Here is a 23,210-nt window from a genome sequence, read left to right as displayed (position 1 = left end):
ATAGAACTGATTATTCTTTGCACTCTTTTCCCTGGAAAATACAAAAAAATTGAAAGAAAAAAAAAAAAAGAGAAGAAACCAGAAAAAATGCTTGGCATTTACAGAGAAATCAGCCAAAATCTTTTACATCTTTCTTTTTAAAATCACTACAGTGGCAAAATATTCTGGAGCACTTTTCATTACTTCTATTCAGGAAAAAAAAAAAAACGTAATGTAGTTGTTTCAGATATTGTGTTATGTGGCAGCCCTTCTAGGAGGTGAGTGCTGTTGTGACAGAAGCAAATCTCCACAGCATCACTGATGTGAAAGACACCCTTTCAGTTTTTATCAGCTGAGACTCTGTTCTTTGGTTAGGGGTTTGGATAATTTTTCCCCTGAGGTTGTTGGTATCGTGCTGCATATCCAGTAGCTTATGCATAGGAGAATTGTCGCTGTTGTCCCCATATCAGACAGAGATGCTTATGACTCCTGGGCAATTTTCTTTCACGTATTCATAGAGGGAAGGTTGCAGTCAGAGTTACTGGGGCATGAATTCTTTGTTTTGTTCTCCCACTGTCATCTCAGCCCCCTGGGGTCAATGTTGGACAGCATTTTTAACCTGAACCAGGAAACTAGAAAGCTGGTCAAGGAATGCCTGTCTGCAGCGAAGATATTTATTTACATCATCCACCATTAACCTTATACCACAGCCATGGAACTGGTCTTAAAAGAAAACACCAGAAATACTAGAAAAAAAGAATTATCTCAATTCTACAACAAGCAGGAGGAGGTTCTCTGTTCCTCACCTTGCTAATTTCGGAAGTTACCCTCACTCAAGCATAAACAGCTGAAAATACATCTGCTCTTTCTACCTGCATTTCATGTGCTGTGTTCGAGTCATCTGGATATCAACCCCACCAGCTTTGAAGAGATGCTCAAAGTGCAGTAGAATAGCTAATATTGCTTCCACTTATGTAAATATTGTATGTTAGCAACTCAACATGAATCACAGCTCAAATTCTCAGATGAAAGATGCTAAAAGCTCTTGACATTCATCTACCTGCTTACACCCACAAGTAGTAACCATTAGAAGTTACTATTTGTCAAAGACTTGAAGTAGCATCCCGGAACTCGATATTTTGCTTTCTGCAACATGTGACAGTAGCATACACTGTCAAGTGGAGGAAATGAGGAAAACAGAAGACTAATTATAGTTTAAGTAGAGATACACATTACAGTATACGAACAAATGAGTGAGCAGCAGAAAGCACCCAACAGCACTGAAAAAATAGTATGAACTGAGGTAGAACTGTCGATTTTAATTGCTATCTATGTTAAAGCAGAGTTCCGGCTTTGCAACTGTGTCCCACATGTCACTGGGAATCCAGGAATCAGGTGCTTGATAAGCAGAATCACACCTCACAGTGTGACATCAGAGACAGCTCTGTTGTAACTGGAAGGAATAGGGCATTACGCTACATCCTGCAGCCCACAAGTCTGTCTCTAGCCTTCTAGCTGCTGCAGAAAGAGCAGAGACATGGCTTTTCCCACCTTGTCAGGAATCAACCTCCTGAACATCCCTCTATGCCCAGGAGAGAAGAAATAAATTTGCACCAGCCACTCTGCAGGAAAACGAGGGAGAGAAAGAGCTAACTACTGCCTTGTCCTTGGTATGCCAAGTGCAGAACTAAGTATAGTGTCGCCCTTACCATATGAATAGCACCGTTTAAATGAGTGCACATTATTGTATGGGGATTTTATTGAGATGCATCTGGCACAGTTAGCACATGGTTTTAATGCTTTTTTTTTTTTTTTTTATTCATGACTGAGGCAATACTATGCATGTAAAGCAGAGACACTCAATAATATCTTGTCCTTTGCCACTTCTCAGTGAGATATCAAATTCAGACAGAAACCACTAAATACTGTGGCCTCTTGGAAAGGAAGAACAGTGATCATCCAAAACTCTTTTAACTGTATGATGACATTGTTCTTAATAATTTTTGTTCCTGAAAAAGTATTTCAAACAAGACAGGTTTCCAGTCTTGGTTCTAAACATGAGACATATATGACCACGGCTTCAGTGCTTCCATTTCTATAGCTACTGTACCTATTTAGTTAATAAGAGAGAAAAAGCCACTGATAAGACAAGTGAAACCTTTACCTTCCTTATACCTCTGGAACAATTTCAAAGACTGACGAAGACTAACAAAGAAATTTACTTAGGTTAGTTAGAATAAACAGTGAATATTTACTATTTTTTAAGTCACTGTTAAAATACAAGTGCTCTCCTTATTTCCTACTGAAGTATTTTCTTATTTAGACAAGAAAAACCATCTTAGGCCAACATAGCAATAAAACAAATAGAATTCACTTTTCATCTCCCCAGACTTGCATGTGGGTAATGTTTTTCTGTTGTATTTGTAATATAGTATGTGAATGAAAAACACCAGTTCAGACATGAGCTTGTGAATTGTAAGAATTGTCATCTTTACACTTACAATTCTTCAAAGCTGCAGCCTGAGACTCAGTGAGGTGGCAAAGATTGAGCAGTGTGCAGCTTGATATGAACGTGCGGTATTGTGAGTGGCTTTGTGCAGTAAAATCCGTCCCTATCTAGGCCTCTTGAGGTACAGTGGAGGAGTCTGAACCTGTAGAAAGGAAGGAAAGGCAAACTGCAATACTTTCACTCCATTTTCCACAAGCAGGGAAAAAAAAAAAAAGTGGGAAGAAATATACTCAGAAATAATAATTTCCTGGTTTTTGAAGGATAAATAAATCAACCAGATTATTTGCAGGAACAACTAATCTTAAAGAAAGCAAATTTGTACTTGCTTTTTGGTATGAATCCTTGTAACATTATCAAAGGTCAGCATCTCAGTCTTTACTTGTGTAAAGACTAAGACTCAGACAAGGCCTTGAGCCTGCTACTACTGAATTAACACAATTTTTGAGTGACTGAGCTCTTCATTAAACCTATCAAAACACTAAAAGGCATTGGCAAAACTATACAGTTCAGAAAGTTTGGCCATGAAACTGAATGTTAATATTACCCCTAAAAACCGAACAGGCCATTTGCACCTTCTGTTTTACACTGTTGATAACTGAATAGATCCCATTTATTGAACAATTATAGGGAAATTTTCTCTCCAACATTCATCCTAGCTAAAAGCAGTGTTTTTCCTTACTGAAATGACCTTTGGGCTGGGGCTGAGCACTCCAAACAAAAAGGGTTGGGTTTTTTAACACAACTGGTATTCCAAGACATGACAACTAAACCATGAGCCCAATCCTGCCACTAACATTACACTTCACCTTTAAGAACATTTTGTATTCTGTTACCAGCAACATGGGAGTTTGTCTGATGTATATTAACCTGTTTGTCTCCCAGATTATCACTGGATCTTTTAAACTAAAAATTGCCTGCAAAGGAACAAAATCTAATCTAACTTGCATTGACTGAAAATCCTTCATGCTTCCTTGTACATGCCAAACTATGAGATATCAGGGCAGTAAAACCAAAATTGACCTGTAAGTGTTCATTTGGGTCCTTGTACATCCATCATAAATATGAGTATTTGGCTCCTGTTTAGACATTATCTTCTTAAATCCTCATTACAGAATTGTCAAAAATGGAGCCAAGTAGAGTGGACACAGCTGAAATGGCTGCTGCATTATGAAGAAGAATGAAAATAAAAGTAGTTTTCTAAGTACTAATAGACTAATGGTATCCACAAGCCTGGAAGAGCAGGAAGGGAGAGGAGTGCGCTGTGAATACTATCAGTATAGTACATTGAAGTGCAGAAAGGATCTCTATAATAAAATTAAAACTACCTTTCTTTTTTCACCTTCTGTAGAACAGAACAACTTTTAGTAACAAGACCCCAAAATTCTGGTATCTCAGTCACAAAATCTGAAGCTCATTTACAAGACATCTGGGTACCAGCGCGTTTACTGGCTTTGCTCTTTCCTCCCTCTACTCCACTTACGCAAATCCCTCTGCACACAGGCTGGATGCTACAGTGAGCAGAGCTTGTGCTCTCTCTAGAGAAATTTCAGAAGCCTTTTTCCTTCCCATCTGTTATTCAAATCCACTCTAATTTGTTCAGAGTTGAACTTGTTCTCAGAAGGACAATATTCCCCCCACAATACAATAAACTCAAAGTTCAAAATCTCTTCCCTCCTAAAGCAAAAGTTTCTTCAAAAACAAAAACAGTTTCTCCAAAAACAAAACAGTTTTGCCATACTGAACCTCATTGGGTGGCAGGCCATGCCCTGTGCTCGAAGGATGATGGTAATTGTCACTATAGTACTGAAAGCAGGCACCGGATACTTCCTCACGTCACTGAAGGGAACTACAGGAGATAGACCATGAGACCTCATATGGAGCAGAGCAGAGGTGTCCTAGCTCTCAGGCTTTTTAAAATCCATCCATATTTAAAATGCACAAAAGCATACAGTGCTGCCGAGGCCTCACACCACAGCAAAGGATGTGAACTGGCAGGAGCGTTGTGTTGTACCCACAAAAGTGGAGAGAGCTGTGAGAAAGCCTTGCTCTAAATCCCATGCCCAGGTGGAAGCACATATGAAGCACAATTTTCACTCTTTCTCTAACAAATTTGTCTGAAAGGAAGATGGGCAGAAAAAGCTGAAGGAGGAAGGAGGGGCATAAGCAGATGGACTGTAGTAGAAGCCATGGCACTGGCAAAAGGAGTTTTCCCATGTCCATGTCTTCTGTGCGCTAAGAGGAAATACAGGTTAGAAAGCTCTGTAATTAGACAACTCTGTCTAGGAGCAAGAGCAGTCTACCCGGTCATTAGCCATGTAATATTATGACAAAATGGTGTCTCTTAAGGGGGCTATTAGAGGAAATTTATTTAATTTATGATCTTAAAAATAGCGTGGCAAGAGTTTGCCCGGTTATGAACAAAACAGAAAAAAGACAACAGGAATGCAAAAGCACGCTGATGTAAAATGAGTTTGTAAAAATATCTGAGCTTTCTGTATGAAAGCATTGGGTGTGAGAGAAGACCTGACTCCTCTTAAAGCGTGGGTAAGACTTGAGCCTGCAAAGTACCACACTCCAGACACTCCTACTTATTAGCACTAAGACAATTGTTAACACAGAACTGCTCACCACTAATTTAAACAAATTGCATATAATTAGTTCCTATAAACTCTCCAGAAAACACTACTCAGCTGCCTGACTGTCTCAGTGTATTCTCAGTTCACAAGACATTTACAGAGGGTACTATGAATACTGGGCTTAGTATCATGGAGGTTTTAGGCTTAACTGCCCTCCTAAGTCAAACAGCACTGAACTTAAAGCAATAATTTTTACATTCCCTTTCAGTGATGGTCCTTTATTTCATACTTAGTTGAGTCTGCTGCAGTTCACTGGGCTGCACATTGCATACTGTTCATTCCACCAGTGCTCTCTGAGAAGCTTCGTAAACTCACCTTCACATATAACCTTAAAAGAATTGAAATTTTTAGCACTTTTCCTTGAAAATTATTGACAATAACTACTGATGTCACTTCTTTGTACACTGGCCAGATCTTTCTGTACTGGATTAAAAAAATAAAAAATAAAAAAAGAATTATAGCTCTCCATCAGCAGCTTAGGACACTGCTGTTGCACATTACCCTCAGGGAGAAAGCATTAGTGCCATGTATCAGGGCAAGGAGACTACCAGGTGACTCGCTTACTAATTTGTATACTGCAGCGCTTGCAGCTTGAACTTTTATTCCCTGATATTCCTTTTTTAGAAGCATTTTTCAAAAGGATTAGAAATTCCTGCCAACTCAGCTTTTCATTTTATAAATTTGCTGTAAGGTCCCTCATTGAAGACATGTTGAAACTCACGAAATCTATTTGTGAACCAGTTTGTTCTGGTTTCCACTGTTGCCTGTACGTAATGGAGCAAGGAAAAAAACCAAGAACTTTGGGATTCTGAGAAAAAGCTCCATTCTTTTTAGAGGGGAAAACCCAAGAGGACTGTGTCCTCATGGGCAAAATTGTTCTGTCTCAGCTGTTCATTTGCTGCTTGTTCTATATGGTTTCTGTAGACTTAAATTAGTTTCATCATACATTAATGTCCTTGAATGCAAAGTGGTGAAGACATGCTTCTTCTACAAATTAGTCACTGTATGTTAAAATAGACAAGATGGAGCAGACTGAGGCTGATGCTGTAAGAATTATTCACATAATAGATTAAGCACAGAATCACTTATCTGTACAAGAAAACTACTGTCTTCCACAGAAACAGAGGCCTCTCCTTACTGAGAGCAAGGAGTGGTGGATTAGCAAGAAAGGATTTGAGTATTTAAATCTAGCTAGATTTTAAAAACCCAAACCAGTGTGCCAAAGCCAAAAAAAAAAAAAACAAAAAAAAAAAAAAACAACCCAAAAACGTTCTACCTTCTTTTCCTCTGAGGGCAAAGATCACTTCCATCACAAGAATGGTACTGTGCTCTGGTCATGGAGAGCATGCTCCCTTTATCCTCTGGTAAAACCCTTCTTTGAAGGTCTCTGATGATCTAATCTGACAATGGAGCACTGCAGCATAAAGCACATAGCAAAGAACTTCCAGAAGGATTAAAACTGGTGTTTTCAGGGAGAATGCCAAATAGAAAGACACTGTAAATGAGGAGACACCAAAGAACTTAATTTCACCAGCCTGGAAGGGGAATGGAGAAAATACATTTTCATTCTTGGAAAGAATCTTAACGCAGGTAGTCTGTCACAAATCAGTTAAATGTCATGCCATTTGAAAGGTCCTAGTCATGTTACATTAATGTGCTGCTAACTGAAGAAATATTTTCCAAGATACCTGGTAAATTGAGAAGTATTTATACTTTTACTCTCTATTACTCGTCTACTGCTGAAATGACTTTACCACCTTAAAAAATTTGACTTGACTTCCAAATTTAGAGTGATTTCAGAAATCCCAGGTCTTCATAACAGGCCCACACGCTGAACACAGCCCCCCCCACTGTGCTCTATTCTAAGGCAACACAAAGCTATGTCCCATCATCAGAGCTTTTCACAATTGGCTTTATTGTAGTCATTAAAAACTTAAAAATCTCTGTTCTTCTTAAATGCAATATCCTTCTTAGTCCCACATTAAGTAATGATACTGGAGTTTCTTCTGATTTTTAATTTTTAAAGGAACAGTTACTTTAAGGGATTTTCAGGGAATTAATGAAAAGAGGAGAATCCACTGGTTAAATTCCACCTTTTCAGAGTTAGCAGTAAGAGTAAACATACCCTTTGCATCCTCAAAGAAAAGAATCAAGAGATTCCAAGTGCTGTAAACTGATTTTCCCTAAAACTAATCAAAAAACAAGCCAAAACAAAACAAGAAAATAAACAAAAAAACCCAACAAACCAAAAATTCCACAAACCGACAGCTTTATGTTTTTTATTTTCATTAATATAGGCCAAATACACACAAAGGTACTGGAACATACTGTGAGAATATAAGCCAGAGTCTTCTAATTCACAGATCATGACCAGATTTAGCCTGCCAAAATATTTAAAGCATCAATAATCAGTAAAAATGTTTCTTTACTCGTGCTCCTCACAACTATAGAAGGGAAGAGAGGGAGTGGAAGTCATATGGAAAGAGATATACACCCTTCACTTAAAAGAAGTTCAAGAAGCACATGCAGCACCAACTCAGGTCTGTGTCCATGTAGCTCAGCAAAGAGATGATGGGTAAAATGACAGATTACTCAGATGACCAGTACTGTCAGTTTCAGTGCACATGTTCACACAAATGAAGGGGTGATCCCTAGTAAGGTCAGTGATGAGGAAAGCAACTGCAAGTCAGTGAAGTGGAAGAAAAAGATTTTACTTAGAAACAACGGAAACCTCCAGTCCTTCAACTTTTCCTTACCCTGGACCAGCATCTTCTCGTCAGAGAGAAGAGAAAGGGGAAATCTGTTTCTTTCCCCAGCAAGACTGAACCTCCCTTTGTGTCTGGTTTGCCCTCCTCAGAGTTTCATGATTCTTTGTTGTCTCAGGTCTCTGCTGCTCAGCTGCCAGACTTACTCCAAAGTGGAGTGTTCTGGTCCCTTTCGTCCACCAGCTAAAAAGACCCTTTCCAAGTGCTCCTTCCTCAAAGGATGAAGCTGAGATTCACTCCTACTGAAGCTCTAATATCCCCTTTGCTTGGTTGGGATGGTATCATACACTGTTATTAGTCCAGGTGTGTTCCTACAGAGGCCAGGGGCACAAATAAATCACCCTACAAGCACAGCCTGCACTAACTTTCCTTAGTGGAAGTGAAAGGGGATTTTCTGACCCTCTTTGGCTGTGCCCATACAGCTAAAAAAAAGAAGTGCTAGACCCCTGGTCACCCATACTTGTTCCTTGTGTCCCAGGTGGTTTTGGACAACTTCAGCTAGTTCTCTCAAAGCCAAATCTGCTAGGGAGCGTGGTAACTGCAAGTAATGTGGACATGAGCCAGACAGAGCCATTTGGACTTGAGGCAATCCCTGGCCCATTTTAATTAAGCAATATAAATTCAGTCTTACATTCCTGAACAACTAGAAGGAGTTTAAGGTAAGGGAAGGATATCAATACCAAACTGAAGGTGGACAGTTCTTACAATTCTTACTTGCCATCTATTAATAAGAAGAAATTGGATCTACCTTTGAAGTTACTTTATGATCTCCAGTAATAATCTTCTTGACACAGATTTATGGTTATCTACTATGTCTGAATGGCATCTAACATTCTTGGCTTATTTGACTGTAGACTTAATAAACCCCTGGAAGAAAAAAGCAAGTTAATATTGAACCTATACTACCTTCCTTCACAGTGCTAATGCTTGCAAATGTGCAGAAATGTCTTTGAAACCTCCAGATAGAAACAAAAGCTATTCAAATGCTTCTAGTGTTGGATAACTCTGTAGTTCATACTGCCCAGTGCATGCTGTCTGAAACACAGATTTCCAAAGTTTAAGATTCATAGAAACACATAACGCTACATTTTAAAAGTTGTCATTTTTTTGTTGCTGTTGTTGTTGTTAGGGTTTGTTTTGGCTTTTTTTTTTTTTTTTTTTGATGGAGGATAATACATTTCCTCCCACCATCAGTTACTGTGGCAACTACACTGACTGTCTCAGTGGAGCTTGAGGGCCACCCTCATGAGTAGGCTTGTGTGCCATCTCTCCTGCAAGTGAGACTGCAGGTGCTAGCCCAGGCGGCTGGACCACACATACGACTTCACACACCCAAATCAGCAAGGGTTGCTAGGCATGCTCGTGCAGGCGGCTTGCAGAGCATCTGCATGGCAGCAGGCAGGCAGGCAGGATGCATGGGATGCTCAACCTAACGTCAACCTGGAGGCCACTGCTCTGGAGCTGTGCAGTGACAGCTGGTAGGCCCATCAGAGTGTGGGAGCACCTTCAGTTATAAAAGCAAAGCAACATTTACAAGGATATCTCACCTTTTACAAGATAGCTATAAATGGAATAAATTGAGAGAAACTAAACTCTCAAATGTAACTCTCTTAGATGTCCTTGGGAAAGAAACACTTCTAGAAATAGATGTTTCCATGAAAATGTCCTTAAATTTCAGATCTATTTGCTCTCCAGTTGATAAGTAGCTTAAACAATTTCTAAATTATGCTTTCTTGTAGGACTTTCTATCACTAACATGTCTACATGACTATAAATTCCCTTAATCCATTATTTACTTTAGAATTTCTTTTGTCACTCTGGTTTCCAACTCCCTCTGAGAATAGGTGGGAGAGAGACCATCCCACACTATTCATGTATCATCCACACAGCACTTGAAAAAAAATCTCACCTAATGTACTAACATCGTATTCTGACTTACTTTTGTTCAAACTTCATCAAGTTCCACCCCCAAATTCATAGCCTAAATATAGGACTACAAGGGCTTAGTATTTATCTTTTCTTCATCTTTCATCTTAAACCTATTAGCAGGTATTCCTTTTAGCAGCCAGCTTAGACCATAGCCACTCCAGCCAGCCACAGAAAGCCAAGGAAAATGGGCCACAGCAAACAATGAATCCTCACATTACTGTTTCTCCTGATATTTTATTATAAGATTTAACCTAGCCTGCATGATTTACAGCTTACTTCTGTCCTGGTTAAAAGGTCCTGAACTGCTGGCTCCCCTTTCATCCCTATAGCAGCTGGCACAATAGGAACAAAAATTATTCTCATCCAGCATCTAAGAGGCCATGAAACTAAGTAACCCTACAGTTAAACTGCCATGATATTTGTCTGCATAACCTTAAGTTCAATTATTTTTTCTCAGTAGTGCATGGCAATGGTCAAAATCAACACATGTGATGGTGAAGTGTTAAGAAAGCCAACATCGTTTAAGATAGACTTCCACTGAAATCTTCAATAAGGAGACAATATCTCCTGTGGTCCACAAATCACAGGACTCATCTCCACTCCATACAGTAATACCCCAGATACATCATCTCTTAAAAACTGCAAAGATGAACTGAAATGAGAAAAGACACTAGAACACAAAATCACAGTGACTCCATTTCCACTACCATGGTGCACATTCCTCCTGCCCTAAGTAAACTCATTGGTTTTACCCAGTTATGTATCACCTAGAAAAATACAACAGCTTTTTTTTTTTCTTACATTTTTACAACTTCACAAAGGTTATCAGGGTTTAAAGTCCAGTTCTAAAACAAATTAAGTTCACCTTCACAAAATGTGTGTTTTCAATACAAGCACTACGTGATGATGCATTTGCCGTAAAACAATCCCATGCTGCTTTTAGGTGCCCTGTTCCATGGAAGAGTCCATTCTACCAGTTTCAAAGGTAAAAAAATCAACTCTTTGTGCAAGTGGGCAGAGTTCAACACTTCAGAAGACAGGATTTAATAGCACATACAGTCACTGGTTTTGCCACAAATGTCTCTCCCTAGTCAGTAGGAAGCTTCAAGTATGTTGCACTGAAATGGCATGTTAGAATCTGCTCACACAATAATGTCTCAAAACTAGACTATCAAAAGTGAACTCAGCCAAAGTTGAACAAGGCTCATCAAAGGTAAGCAAGATCCAGACCACAGGCTGTTCTGTCTGTACCCTGCTGAAAGTGTGGACATACGGAGCATGCCTTGCAGCCACATGGGTTTTGTAGTTCTCTGGGAACTCCTCAGCAGGGTACTACAGCCACAGGCACATAGCACCCATGTAAGCAGACAAAGCCAGGACGTGGAAACAATTCCCTACCAGCTCAAGAAAGAATTGTTTAGCAATATTATCCAGAGAACTTCCCTGAAAGCTGAGGAGTCCTGCTTCAACAGAAAAATCTCACATAAAGCAGTTTATTCTCAAACAATCCTCAAAACAAATGAAAGGCACATTTGTTCTTATGTCTTTTGAACCCTCTCGCTGATTTTATTGTCTTTTCCTAGTCAATCAGTTGCTTTACCGTATTTATGTACTTCTGCTTCTGTTCTGCTACTGTAAATTAGCAGAAAGTGGAAAAGCAATCATTCATACAGCTCACGCCAATAAAACAAAGCATAGTTCATCAGCCTACCCTTCCTCCATCTGAAATATCTATTACATCAGCAGTAACCTGTACAGTCATCCTGCTCACTGCCACAAGCTAATTAGTCAAAGTGCTGGAGAGAACTTGAAATATCTGAGAGAAACATAATTAAAGGCTACTTTTCCTCAGAGACCCAAAACCAAAGTAAATAGGTGAGATGCCTGCATAAGCAGTGGGTGAAAGAACTGAAAGAGATGTGGGAGGCTATAATGGAGGAGACAGTGCCTGGGAAGGGTCAAGATCATATTCACAGAAGTAAAGCACATCTGAGTAAAGCAGGAGAGCATAAAATGTTGGTACTGAATGTCTGTATAACCTTATTTTTTGAGGAAGAAAGTCTCCTTCATATGAGGACAAACATAAAAAAAAAGGTTTATACTGGCAGGGAGCTAGAAGGAAACCTCTTGGGGGCATGAGGCTTTAACAGATTTTAATCCACCTGTTAATCCTACCTTAAAACATGGATTTTAGTGGAAGTTGAAAAAGTCCAAACCACAAAATTGTACCTGGGTTTTACATGTCCTAAAGTTAATTCATATCTGAGATCTTGGGTTGATCTCCCAGTGGGATAATCTGCCAAAATCACGCTTAGGTTCAGTTTCTCAGAGACTATTAGTAGTCTAGGTTTGACTTGCAATTCCTAGTTGCAAGAAAATCAGAACTGTAAAGTGTTTTTTTTCATATCACGATGAGCACCATGAATTAATAAGCACTACTATTAATTTAACCCTTGTTAAGATATTCTTGATAGAATCATGGCTTGACTTCGCGAACGAAGATTTGGGAAGGGCATTTACCCACGCTTACTACAAGCGCGCTGATGACTAAGAAGGCCAATGTGGGATAGGCAAATCCTGCTACAAAAAGCACAGCAGAAGGTCTCCTTGGGTGGAACAGGTGGGACACGATTCTTCCTGCATTGTCTTTTCTCCTCGAGACTAGTTTCTTGATTCTTGATAGAATACTCTGTAAGTTATTACACTAATGTTTTAACTGATTAATTTTTTTAAGCATTTCCCTGCTTTATATTTTTTTCACATCTTTTTTCTACAATTTCCACTATGTTTTGCACTGGTAGTTCCTGTTCATCTCATTCAGTGTCAATAAATATATCTGTATTAGCAATGAGTGATGTGTGTAGAAACTGCTGGGCACTAGTAATGCTCCTTAATGCACTTCTCTAATGAGAAGCATGAATTGGGAGCTGTTTAATCGGGGCATTTTGTTTAAATGCAGCAGGACATGCTTAAAAATACATTTACTGAAAAAGTAACAAGTCTGGCAAACTTGCCTTCTTTAAATTAACATTTTCAGGTCAAACCTCATTAAAGGACAATGAAATTCCTGTGTATTTCTTTTGCTAGCATTGCTGAGAACCAAGAGATTCATATGTAAACAGAACTCTTTGCTTTCATACGCAAGCTCTCTCTCCTGTTCAAACCATTCAACACTGGCACAAAATTCAAGTTTTCAGTCACAGTAGAGCTTAATTCTTTAAAAGCTTGTTCAAGGGAGAAATGTTCTGGTTCTTCCCTCAAGAGAAGGGACTTTGTGAAAACATGCCCTTTGCAGGAGATACTTCCTTATCCCATAGGCCTAGAAAATCCATAGGCATTAACTCCTTTTAGCTGGATGAAAGCAGAGCATGCAAAGGGATGTGTCTGCTGCTGCCTCATCTTTGCTCTCCAAAGCCAGAAACATCTTGTATCCTCAGCAAGGGCACTTTATGTTGCACAGGACCTGGCATGATGAAAATGCCGCTTTTTCTGACAGTTCAGGGAAGGAGAAGGCACTGTGAAGGAAATGTTCTTCACCTTATAGGTGAGATATTCACTCCTGAAAAGCTCCCCATTAACAGTAATCACAAACACGTAACAGGAATAGCTTCTGATTTTCAACAGAAGTATGAAGGAGTACCCACTGAAAGGACAAACCCTTTCCACGTAGCACATGGCTATGTGGAGCTCACTGCCACGCCAAGGTTTTGATGCCCAAAATAGAAATGCTGTTTGACAAGTAAGGGTGGCTACTACGTGCAGGGGTCTCAATAAAAGCTCCAACTTAAGACAGTCCAGTGACAGCTGAAAACTGAGAGGGCAGATTAGGGGAAGGATCAAACCTAGGTTTGCCCTGTGTTTTGGTGTTTTCTTATACTGCGTAATGCCCAGAGCTAGAGACAGGGAATGTTGAAGAGCTACGCCATGAGTCTTGCATATTCTGCCTCCTCACTGTATTCTTATCTTTCCAGATGATAAAGCTGTATGAAAAAAATGTGGATGATATGACGGATTTTCAGGGAACAGCAAACTCTATTCCTTTATCAGCTCAGTGAAATACAGATCTTTTGGGAATTTACTTAAAACAATTTTTTCATAGAGGATTACCGTTTATTTGTATCAGTGTCTGAAAGAAAAAGCCAAAACAATTCCAATGGAATTAAAATGTTTAACCTTTGGTTCAGTTCTACTGTCTGATGGGAACAGGTTAATTTTAGTGCCACAGAATTATTAAGCCAAGTAATTTCCAAGATACTGCCTTATGTAGGCAAAGATTAAACTTGTTCGGTGCAATTCCTCATGCTGTTTCCAGTTAAAGTAAAATAAGCAGGTGTCAGCGTGAAAACACAAAATATGGACATTAAAATTACACCATCAATTTCTGCTAGCAACTGCATGTATTTATCGTCATTTGACCCACACAATCACCCAATATTAACTCCCAAACTATTAAAATGTTGATTAGGTTCACCACAGTATGTTACCTAAACGACTGCATTGAATTTTATTGCAGATATTATTATTCTGGATTCTCAATGCTGTCTCATCAGCAACTATTTATTTTCCTTGATACTATTTAATGTGTTTCTAGCAGCATATGCTACAGACACACCAAACCTGCATTTCATCTCTCCCTCAAAAGCCTTTCACTCAATTATTTCTGAGGTTTTGCCCTCAAAAAGGTCCCCTTCAAAGTCAGCATGTTTCTGATTTGAGTAACAACTTTGTTAGTTACTTACATGCTATTTACTTTGCTGTAGAGTATATTAAAAAGAACTTTGCTCGCTGTGAGTTCAGTCCATCGTGGTACCAACCACCACCAGCTCTCTTTGCTATTATAATCTTACAGTACTTTTGAGTGGCTCAGAACTTCTAAGGATCCACTTTGAGAACATGATAAATAACTTTTTAAATAGCCAGTCTGAAGAGGAATATACTTCTTTGAGCACCTTGCCACATGGTTTCCAATGAAAAGATTTTCCTCCCAGTTGCTCTGTTTTTATGACAGTAGAAACACACTCTGTGCAAGAAGCAGACTCTTGCTGAACTAAACATGGCCTCAGCCCTGTGAAGTTAGTTTCCAGGTACAGTCTTTCTACTGTATACACTCGTTCTGTACAGTGGCAAGTAGCTCCCAGGTAAATCAAGCCTTGTGCTACACCACAGCAATTTTTTTCTCACAACAGAGCAAAATTTTAAGATCATGCAATGTTTTGTTACTCGGTAAATTGTTCAGTAAACTAGCAATTTGTCTTTGAAAAGCTATCATTCACTGAAATGCAAAAGGCAAACAAAAGGACTAACAGCACACTTGTGCAATGTTCAGATACTGCCTGTGATTTTTAACAAGCAGGAAAGCAACAAATCACTGCTCTTGAAGTAACAAGATCATTCTCAACTGAATGAAACCTGCTCTGACAGGATGCAGTGCTCACAGGCACATTTGGCAAACATCTGTAAATATTCAGCAGAGTTTAAGTTGCACACAGCCACTTAATTTATCATCCTAGACTCAGAGCGTTTCATCCTACATGTTGAGTGCTTATACAGAAACCTCAGTAGTGACCCCACCAACAGGAAAATGCCACCTCAGAATCAGTGTAATGCCTTGATTCCTATTTCTTTAGCTTTATGAAGTCCTTTGGAAAAAACAATTTCCAGTTTCATCCAATTTGCTCCTCTCCAGATTATATTTTTACAGGCATTTACTACACAGAAAATCTTTGCAATGGGACAAATTCTGAATTTCTAAATCACTCCTTATCTAAACTTGAAGTCAATAAGAATTTTAGCTCAAAAGTAATACAGTTAACGTAATCGAAGCAGGCAAGTAGAATAAACATGAAACTCAAATGAAAACTGCATACATATAAATATTTAAACCAATGATTTCTGTAAATATATTTTTCATATTTTCCCTAAACTTAAGGCATCCTTTGTATATTTGGATTCATTTATAAATGGCCTGTCATTAGCAGACATTGAACTAGGTGTAAGCATTTTATCACAGTAGCGAGATACATGAGCAGGCATAAATTTCACCCCTTAACAAGTAGAATATGCAATTTAATTTGATCAAGAATAATTAAATTTGTATGAACTAGGGAAATGTATTCCATAGAGGACAAAAATTTAGTAGGTGAAATACGTGTAAATAGGCAATTTTACATTTGAGAGAGAGAAACCATCGCGGCCCTACTAACATTGGAACTATGGTATTTAAGACAATCAGAGCTGCTTTCCAGACCCACATGAAAGAAACTTCAAGGACCCAATCCCACAGCTCTTACTGAGGGAAAATACCCTTTGTCTTCTGGCAGGTTTGTTTTCTATGAGTAAGGAGGGCGACAGGAGGCCCAGTTTTCTTAGAATTCAGATCAAGATACACATTATACACTTTATGGGCATGACCCAAGCTTCCATTTCAAACAGATCTTCACATGGCTGTGCTTAAAACCTTTTCCAAAATGATAAGTGACCATGAAAGAACAGCCTGACTATTTTATGGAGTTTAACAAGGGACTAGGAAGAGATCCCAAATCAGCCACTGCAGTATTTCAGATGTTCATCTTTTTTAATAGGTTTTGTATTTGAGATTGATATGGGATAGATACAGAAACTAAATTCCTCTATCAGCAACAAATTTATAGTAATGCCAATTTCCCTCTACTCTCTTGTCAGCATCCCTGAGTTGAAGAGATGCCTCTCCTTGGAGGTAAACGGGGAGGAAACCTGATCCATCCTCTGTCTGCTGGGCTGCTACCAGGAGTGAAATGTGATAGCAGTTCCCGCCATGGGGGCATCTAGTACTCCAGTCAACTAACTCATTTCCCATGGGCATTCTAACAGCTGTCATTCAGTAATAAAATAAAATAAATAAAATAAAATAAATCTATGAATTTGCAGTATTTGGTTTGAAAAAACACCCAGGGATTCTCTCCTTCCCCATTTTCCCTCAAGCCCCAAATCCTCTCCATGATTTAACTATTCCCTAACTAAACGTAAGCAATTTAACACCTCAAGGCTGGAGGGAGCAACCAGGATGGCATCTTATCATTACAAGCGTTGGCTCAGGCCTTATGGTTTTGAGCAACTTTTAACTCTTTGTGAGAAAAAGTCTACTTTCTCTCAGACTTTGTGACGTCCTCTCTGTGTGTAGGACAAGCTGGAAGGGCAGAGTTAGATGGGAATAATCACAAAAGCAAGTGAGGCCCAGGGAACCTAGCACATTGCAAATGTTTTCATGCTGGACAGGATGCTGCAAATATGTAAAGCTCAATTACTTTTTGCACTATTAAACTCAAGAAAATGCAAACAAATTCAATCAGTGCAAGCAAAGCCACATCTATTGCTTCTCAAAGTTTTTCTCCTTATGAAGAAACATGGAGAGGTAAATAACTATCAATCAAAGGCAGCTCCTCTATCTGGAATACCAAATCTAGAGCAAAGGGGTTTAAACCAGCTGAATTTCTATGATGGATGAACCAAAGCCTCCTGATGCAACCATGCCAGAGACTTGCACACACCTCACTGTATACCCCATCCCTCTCTGCCCAGCTCTCCCCTTGCTCTGGAGCTCTGCCTGGTGCCAGTAGCCCCAGAAGGGCCAGAAGGGACCCCCGGCATGGAGGGGAGCCCTGGGAGGAGATCATGCAAGGAGGGGAGAGCTGCAGCCAGAGGTGAAGAGGAATTGCAAATCAAGAACATCTGGAAATGAGCTGCCCAGTCCCGTTTCTGGAAAAAGACCAGCTGTTGAAACAGATGATTAAAAAAGTGCAGCAGGCTGAAAATAGCTAAATGAACTGAAATTACAGCCGGCGTGAGCTGCCTCACCTGCTTGATTTTCCGCACCGTTGGATCAGCAGCAGCTGCTCGCTCGTGCGGTGCCTTTTGAAACCAAAAAAACACAGCAGCTCCTGAAAAGTTTGGCTGGCAAAGGAGGTCGGGAAAGGGCCGGGGAGTAGCGAAGACCCTTGCAGCAGCGGCAACGGGGAGACTCCGACTCCCCAGGCAGAGCTGGCCACAGTCTGGAGCCCCATGGCCAGGGGCACCGGACAAGGCCGTGCATCACGGCACCGGCTCTCTGTGCTGCCCCCGGCAACCCCAGCCTAGGTGGAGATGATCTGCCGGCGGAGCAACAGCGCCTGTGACCAAGCACCAGCTAATCCGGCCAAACGGATTATTAGCCTTCCCAGACAGTTAGCCGCAATTTAGAGATGTCAGGACAGGGCATGATGCGGCTTGGCCGGTATCACGTTGGACCGGAGCTGAGCAGCGCAAACTGTGCGGGCGGCAGTAGCCGCAATCCCCCACTCCGCGCTCCGTGCCTCCCTGGCACTCCCTGGCAGCCATCCATCAGCCCGGCCCCCAGGGTTTCTGCACCCTCCCCAAGTCCGCCCCGCTTGTTCTGCCGTCCCTGGGCAGAGTGGCGGCGGGGTGCAATGCCACTCCTGCCACTAAATCCCACTCGTTCCGTGCAGAGGTGGTAGAGTGCGGCAAAGTCCCTGGGAAGGGGAAAGGTGAGCTGCGGACCCTGACACTCCGAAGGACATGTCTCGGCTTAAGGGGCCATTTCCTTACTACGGTCCCCTCCGCAAGGAAACGACACGGGCCTTTGGGAAGTGGGGGTCGGGAGGGGTATGTTTATACCGTCTGTCCGTCCGTCCGTCCGTGTCGTCCCTCCCCTAGTATGCAAAATGAAAGGTCTAGAAACCACAATCAACACAACCCTTCCCCCGGAGCATCGCAGCTCGCCCAGAGCACCACGGCGCTGGAGCCGGGCTCCCCCCGGGGGGACGGGCGGCGGCAGCAGCGGGCAGGGCAGGCAGAGTCACGCCGCGTCTCTGCTCTCCCCCTGCGGTCACGGCCCCTGCATCCACTGCCCGCGCAGGGACAGTGGGAGTCCCCAGGGGCTGCGAGAAGGTATCTGGCTGCCCTGCCCCATCCCTCCCCGGCGGGGGCACAAGGCTGGGAAGTTGCTCCCGGCCGGGGGAGGCTGCTTGCTGCAGCACAAAGGGACGAGTGAAGCAAAGGGCACTTTGCGGGAGGCTGAGTGCAGCCTCCGGCGGGGCATTTCGGCCTCTTTGGTATGCTGAGAAGTGGCTGCTCTTTGCGGCAGCTGAGGGGAGGAAAAGGACGAGCAGGCAAATGGGAGCGGGGGGGGGGGGGGGGGCGAGAAAAAAACCGCCGAGGTGCCCACCTCGACTCTCTGCACCTGCCCTCAGGGGGCAAAGCCGGAGCCAGCACGCCGGCTGCCGGGGAGGAGAGGAGTGCGGGCTGCCAAAGCTGCTGCTTGTTGATGTTGGGGTGTCAGAGCGGCAACGAAAGCCTATGATCTACTACACTGCAGTGCCAGCGTCAGGAGCCTCGAGCTCGGGAGCTGACACTGCAGGGCAGCCGGCACACACACACACCAGCGCTCACACACGGCATCCCTCCCTCCCTTCGCAGCCCGGGCTCCAGCGGCTCTCGCCTCCCCAGGCACACAAGTGCCTGCAGACAACCTGCCGGCCGGGGGGGCCGGAGACCGTTGTGAGGGGGCCGGGGAGGGCCGGTGTTTCTCCTGAACACCTCCAGGTTCTCCCGCCCGCCGAGCATCCATTCTCGCCCACCTTGCTCGCCAAGCCGCGGGCTTGGCCGCACGGTAGCCCCGGGCAAGAGGGATGCAACAGCAGCAGCAGCGTGACCCCCCCCCGGGCCCGGGCGGCCCGGAGCACCTACATTTGCATTCCTTATGTAATGTACTGCAAGTTTCCCCCTCGGAGCCGGGCTGAACCGAAGCGCATGATCCTGGCTGCCAGGCGGACATAGAGATGGATGCAGAGACACCGGCGTGTGCACAGAGGGGTCAGCCCGGCAGGGAGAGGCGGCGGGGCCATGCAGCCGCCCAGGCGGTGCTGCCGCCCGGCATCGTGGGCTGAGCTGCCGTCTGGGCACAAGCCCCAAGAAAGTGTTCACCCGCTTATGCTCACCCACCCTGCACCTTCCCGGCCTAAAGCCCCGGGGGGTGAGTGACAACGGGGAGCCCCCGGGCCGGGCGATGCCGGGCTTGACTCAGACGGCCGAGCGAGGTGGAAGGGGGGGTGAGAGTGAGTGCGTTTGTGGTGGGGGGTGACATATTGCAAGCTAATCAGAAAGTGCTGTGCAGGACCTGAGCCCCGGAACACTCTCCCACCACAGGCAGGGCCGGCTCACACCAGCCCGGAGACTTGGGCTCCTCTTCCCAAAACTGACTGGGGGTCTGCAAAGGGGGCTCGCATCGGGGGCGGGAGCAGAGGGAGGGGGGGGGCTCTACTGGCTTCCCCTCAAAAAGGGTAGCGTTGTAAAAGTTTCCTCCCTGGAAACAGCACATAGAAACTAAGAGATGAAAGCTGGGCTAGGGTCGCCTTTGGCTATTTTTTCCTTCTTTCTTTTCCGTGGTGACAGTGGCTGAAGCTAATCCAAACCGCTCCTTGCTTATTCATACACATGCATGTCCGTGCTGGCCTCCTTCTATTTCCCCCTTCTCCCCTCAGCAGGATTGCAGATCTACCTCGGCGAGCAACAGACAAGGTAGCATAAAAGAAAAACAACGCAGTGCAATGGATTGCTTACCAGTTTGGTTCTTGTTTTTCTTAAGACTCTTGCCACAAAGACACTGCAGCATATGCGATCCTTTGCTGAAAATGTTCCAAAGAAACCACATTGATTTGGGCGAAAAGCAATCCAGCAGCTTATACACCCTGAGAAAGAAGAGATCCTTGTGGTTGCATAATAATAAATTGAGACCAGTTCTCCTGAAGAGGGATACCAGTTTTATCATAGAAAAAACGATTATATTCCGATCTTCTCCCAGTTTTTTTTCCTCACGTGGTATATTTCTTTGAGACTTTTCAGCGGATGCTTTTTTTCAGCCAGGCTGAATGGTTATTCCCCCTAGACCAACACCGGACTATAACCAAAACCGTGGAGAGAAAATAAAAGAAATCCCTTTTTTTTTTTTTTTTCAGCGCGAAGCCAAACGAAAAGTAAGGTGGTGAAATCCCAGCCGAGGCCAAAACCTCATCCGAGACACCGGCAGAACGCGGAAGAAAGATCCCCAGAGAGAAAACCATAGCCTGGTACTTGACTGCTAGGAGGATGGGTGGATCTGCAGAACAAAAGCCACGGCAGGATCCATCCTACTGAGCGACTGCCATTGTGCAGCCCCGCGGCGGGAGAGCGCACCACCAGCTCCCGGCCGAGCCCGGCTGAGGCGCACACACCGCTGCCGGCCGCGGGAGCGAACCCCGCCCGCAGCCCCCGCCGTTGCCCCGCAGCCCCCGCCGCCGCCGCCGCCCCGGACGCCGCCCGCCCTCGCCCGCGCGGGCCGCTCGCCTCCCGGCCCCTGCTGCCGCTGCGCCCCGCACCGCCGCTCCGCTCCGCGCCGCGCCGGAGGCAGCACCCCCGCCCGCCCCGCACCGCCCCGCGCCGCCCGCCGCAGCCTCGGCGCCCAGTCTTCGGCGGGCGTCCGGGGAGGAGGAGCCGCCGTGCCCCGCCGGCCCCGATCGCCGTCACGTACCCACGTGCGGCACGGCCCGGCCCGGCCCGGCCCGGCCCGGCCCGGCACCGCCCGCGGGGAGGACGGGCGGGCTGCCCGCCCGACCCCTGACATGGGGCCCGAGCCCGCCTCGGTCATGGAGTGGTCCCCAGGAGCACAAACGAATGGCCAACAGGCGGGAGCTGCATAGCCCAACCTGGAAACGACGGTGGTTCTGGATGCTGTCCCTGCTGGCGTCATACCTAAAAAGTGTGCTGGTGAGGTTTAAGGATTGACCCAGCAGTTCGGGTGACGCCACGTGCAGTGGAGCCCTGGGCCATGAACTGGGTTCCCAAGCACCACAGGTACCTATGGAGGCAATGCAATAAGGCAAAAGCACCTGCTGCGCAGTCAAGTTGACAGGTCCGTGGGCAGACAGGCCGGCTCCTGAGCAATGCCACGCACTGCTCTTGACAGTCTCACCTTTCACCAGCCCTCTATGCAGGAGGGTTATGCTGAGCAGGCTCACAGTGGCAGCAGCCATGCATGGCAGCGGTGGCACTGGGAAAAATAAAAGATAATGCCCATAATCTCCCTCTCCCCTTTAGATGTTGTGCTGGACTGTGTGGATACTGGAAGGGGTTGGAGGTGATGGGGTAGAGAGCACAAAGAAATGAGGGAAAAGATGATGAAGCAGTAGTAGAAGGGAGCAGCTGAGAAGAACTCTTTACTGTTTTCTCTTCAAAGTCACGTCTATCCACCTTCATGATCTTCTTTACCTGTTTGGACCAAGGTTTGCTCTTTACCATTAACTTTTTCCAGTGACAGTTTCCAGCAACCTGGTCTAGTGGAAGGTGTCCCTGCCCATGGCAGGGGATTGGAACTAGGTGACCTTTAAGGTCTCTTCCAACCCAAACCACTGATTCTGTGATTCTGTGACAGAAGCACCAGGATCCTGGTTTCACCTATGGCATTTCTATTTATATTTGCAGACATGGCCAGATGTTGTTATTTTCTCCTGAAGCCATTGCTCCAAGGAGTGTAAGGCTAACGTATGAAAAATGCAGAGGTTTGTATGTGTGCCTTTCCTGCCCTGCCAGGATCTTGGTCTGATTACCAATATTTGAGAAACTCTTACAATAAACATTTGGTCAGCACACCAACAAAAGCGCTGGGAACGGAGAATTTTCCTGTAGTTTTAATTTCAGCCAGATTCTGGATTTATACATGTAGATAAACTGCTTGGTTGCCAGATCCTCGCCTACATGATATTTAAACATCATTACCCTGTTTTACAGAAATGAAGACTGACGCACAGGAATGAAGGGATATATGGTGAGTTTGCAGAACATTTGGGGGAGGGGAGTAAGTGCCTACCTCTCAGCACCCAAGTCTGCAAAAATAATCAAGCAAAACTTGATTGATAGAATTCAAGAGAAGCTATAGAGTGAGGCAAGAGTCACAGAAGAAGTTAATGCTAAGAAGTGGCTTGGTCCTTGCCCCATCCCCTGGGCTGTGCTCCCTGCTGAACTAATGAAGTGTCTGTCCTTCTGGGTGTGCGGACGTTTCACGGGCTGCTGGGAAGTTGAGCGCTGGCTCGGCCACCTTGCAGCCAGCTGGCTGGGAGTTCACAGCAGCCTCAGTGCTATTCATGGTAGCTCGTATGTCATGGCTCCCTACAAACATAAAATTGATCTAGAGTCTTCCCAAAATAGCTGAGATCTGTGTCTATCTTCCCTTGACCACAAGAGCCAACTTTATACAGCTGGGAACAGCCTGTGATCTGTTGGAAACAAAAAGTCATTTGCAAGCTTTCCACCCAGCTAATTGGTTTATATACCTCCCTCAGGCCAGCATGTAACTCCCTACTTTCTAAATGAAAGTAAAACTCTTTA

At 43.9% G+C, this 23,210-nt stretch overlaps 1 protein-coding gene across 3 annotated transcripts in view; it reads right to left on the bottom strand.

Moving 5' to 3' along the window:
• FGF14 (fibroblast growth factor 14) overlaps nt 1-21,112 on the bottom strand; it is a 395,214-nt gene extending 374,102 nt beyond the window's left edge. The window contains exon 1 of one of the 3 annotated variants that reach the window (XM_061349276.1): nt 20,412-21,112. In XM_061349276.1, coding sequence (XP_061205260.1) covers nt 20,412-20,619 — 208 coding nt within the window. In that variant the 5' untranslated portion in view covers nt 20,620-21,112. The remainder of the gene's footprint in view (nt 1-20,411) is intronic. The other 2 variants (XM_061349274.1, XM_061349281.1) reach the window with 2 other exon arrangements.
• Between the last annotated feature and the right edge of the window lie 2,098 nt (nt 21,113-23,210).

The sequence above is a fragment of the Neopsephotus bourkii genome, unplaced genomic scaffold, assembly GCF_033783945.1.
Source record: "Neopsephotus bourkii isolate Nb327-2 ecotype Australia unplaced genomic scaffold, CSIRO-AGI_Nbou_v1 NB_398, whole genome shotgun sequence".
NCBI lineage: Eukaryota > Metazoa > Chordata > Aves > Psittaciformes > Psittacidae > Neopsephotus > Neopsephotus bourkii.
Note: the sequence above shows the minus strand (reverse complement) of the source record. Positions and strands in the feature narration are given on the sequence as shown.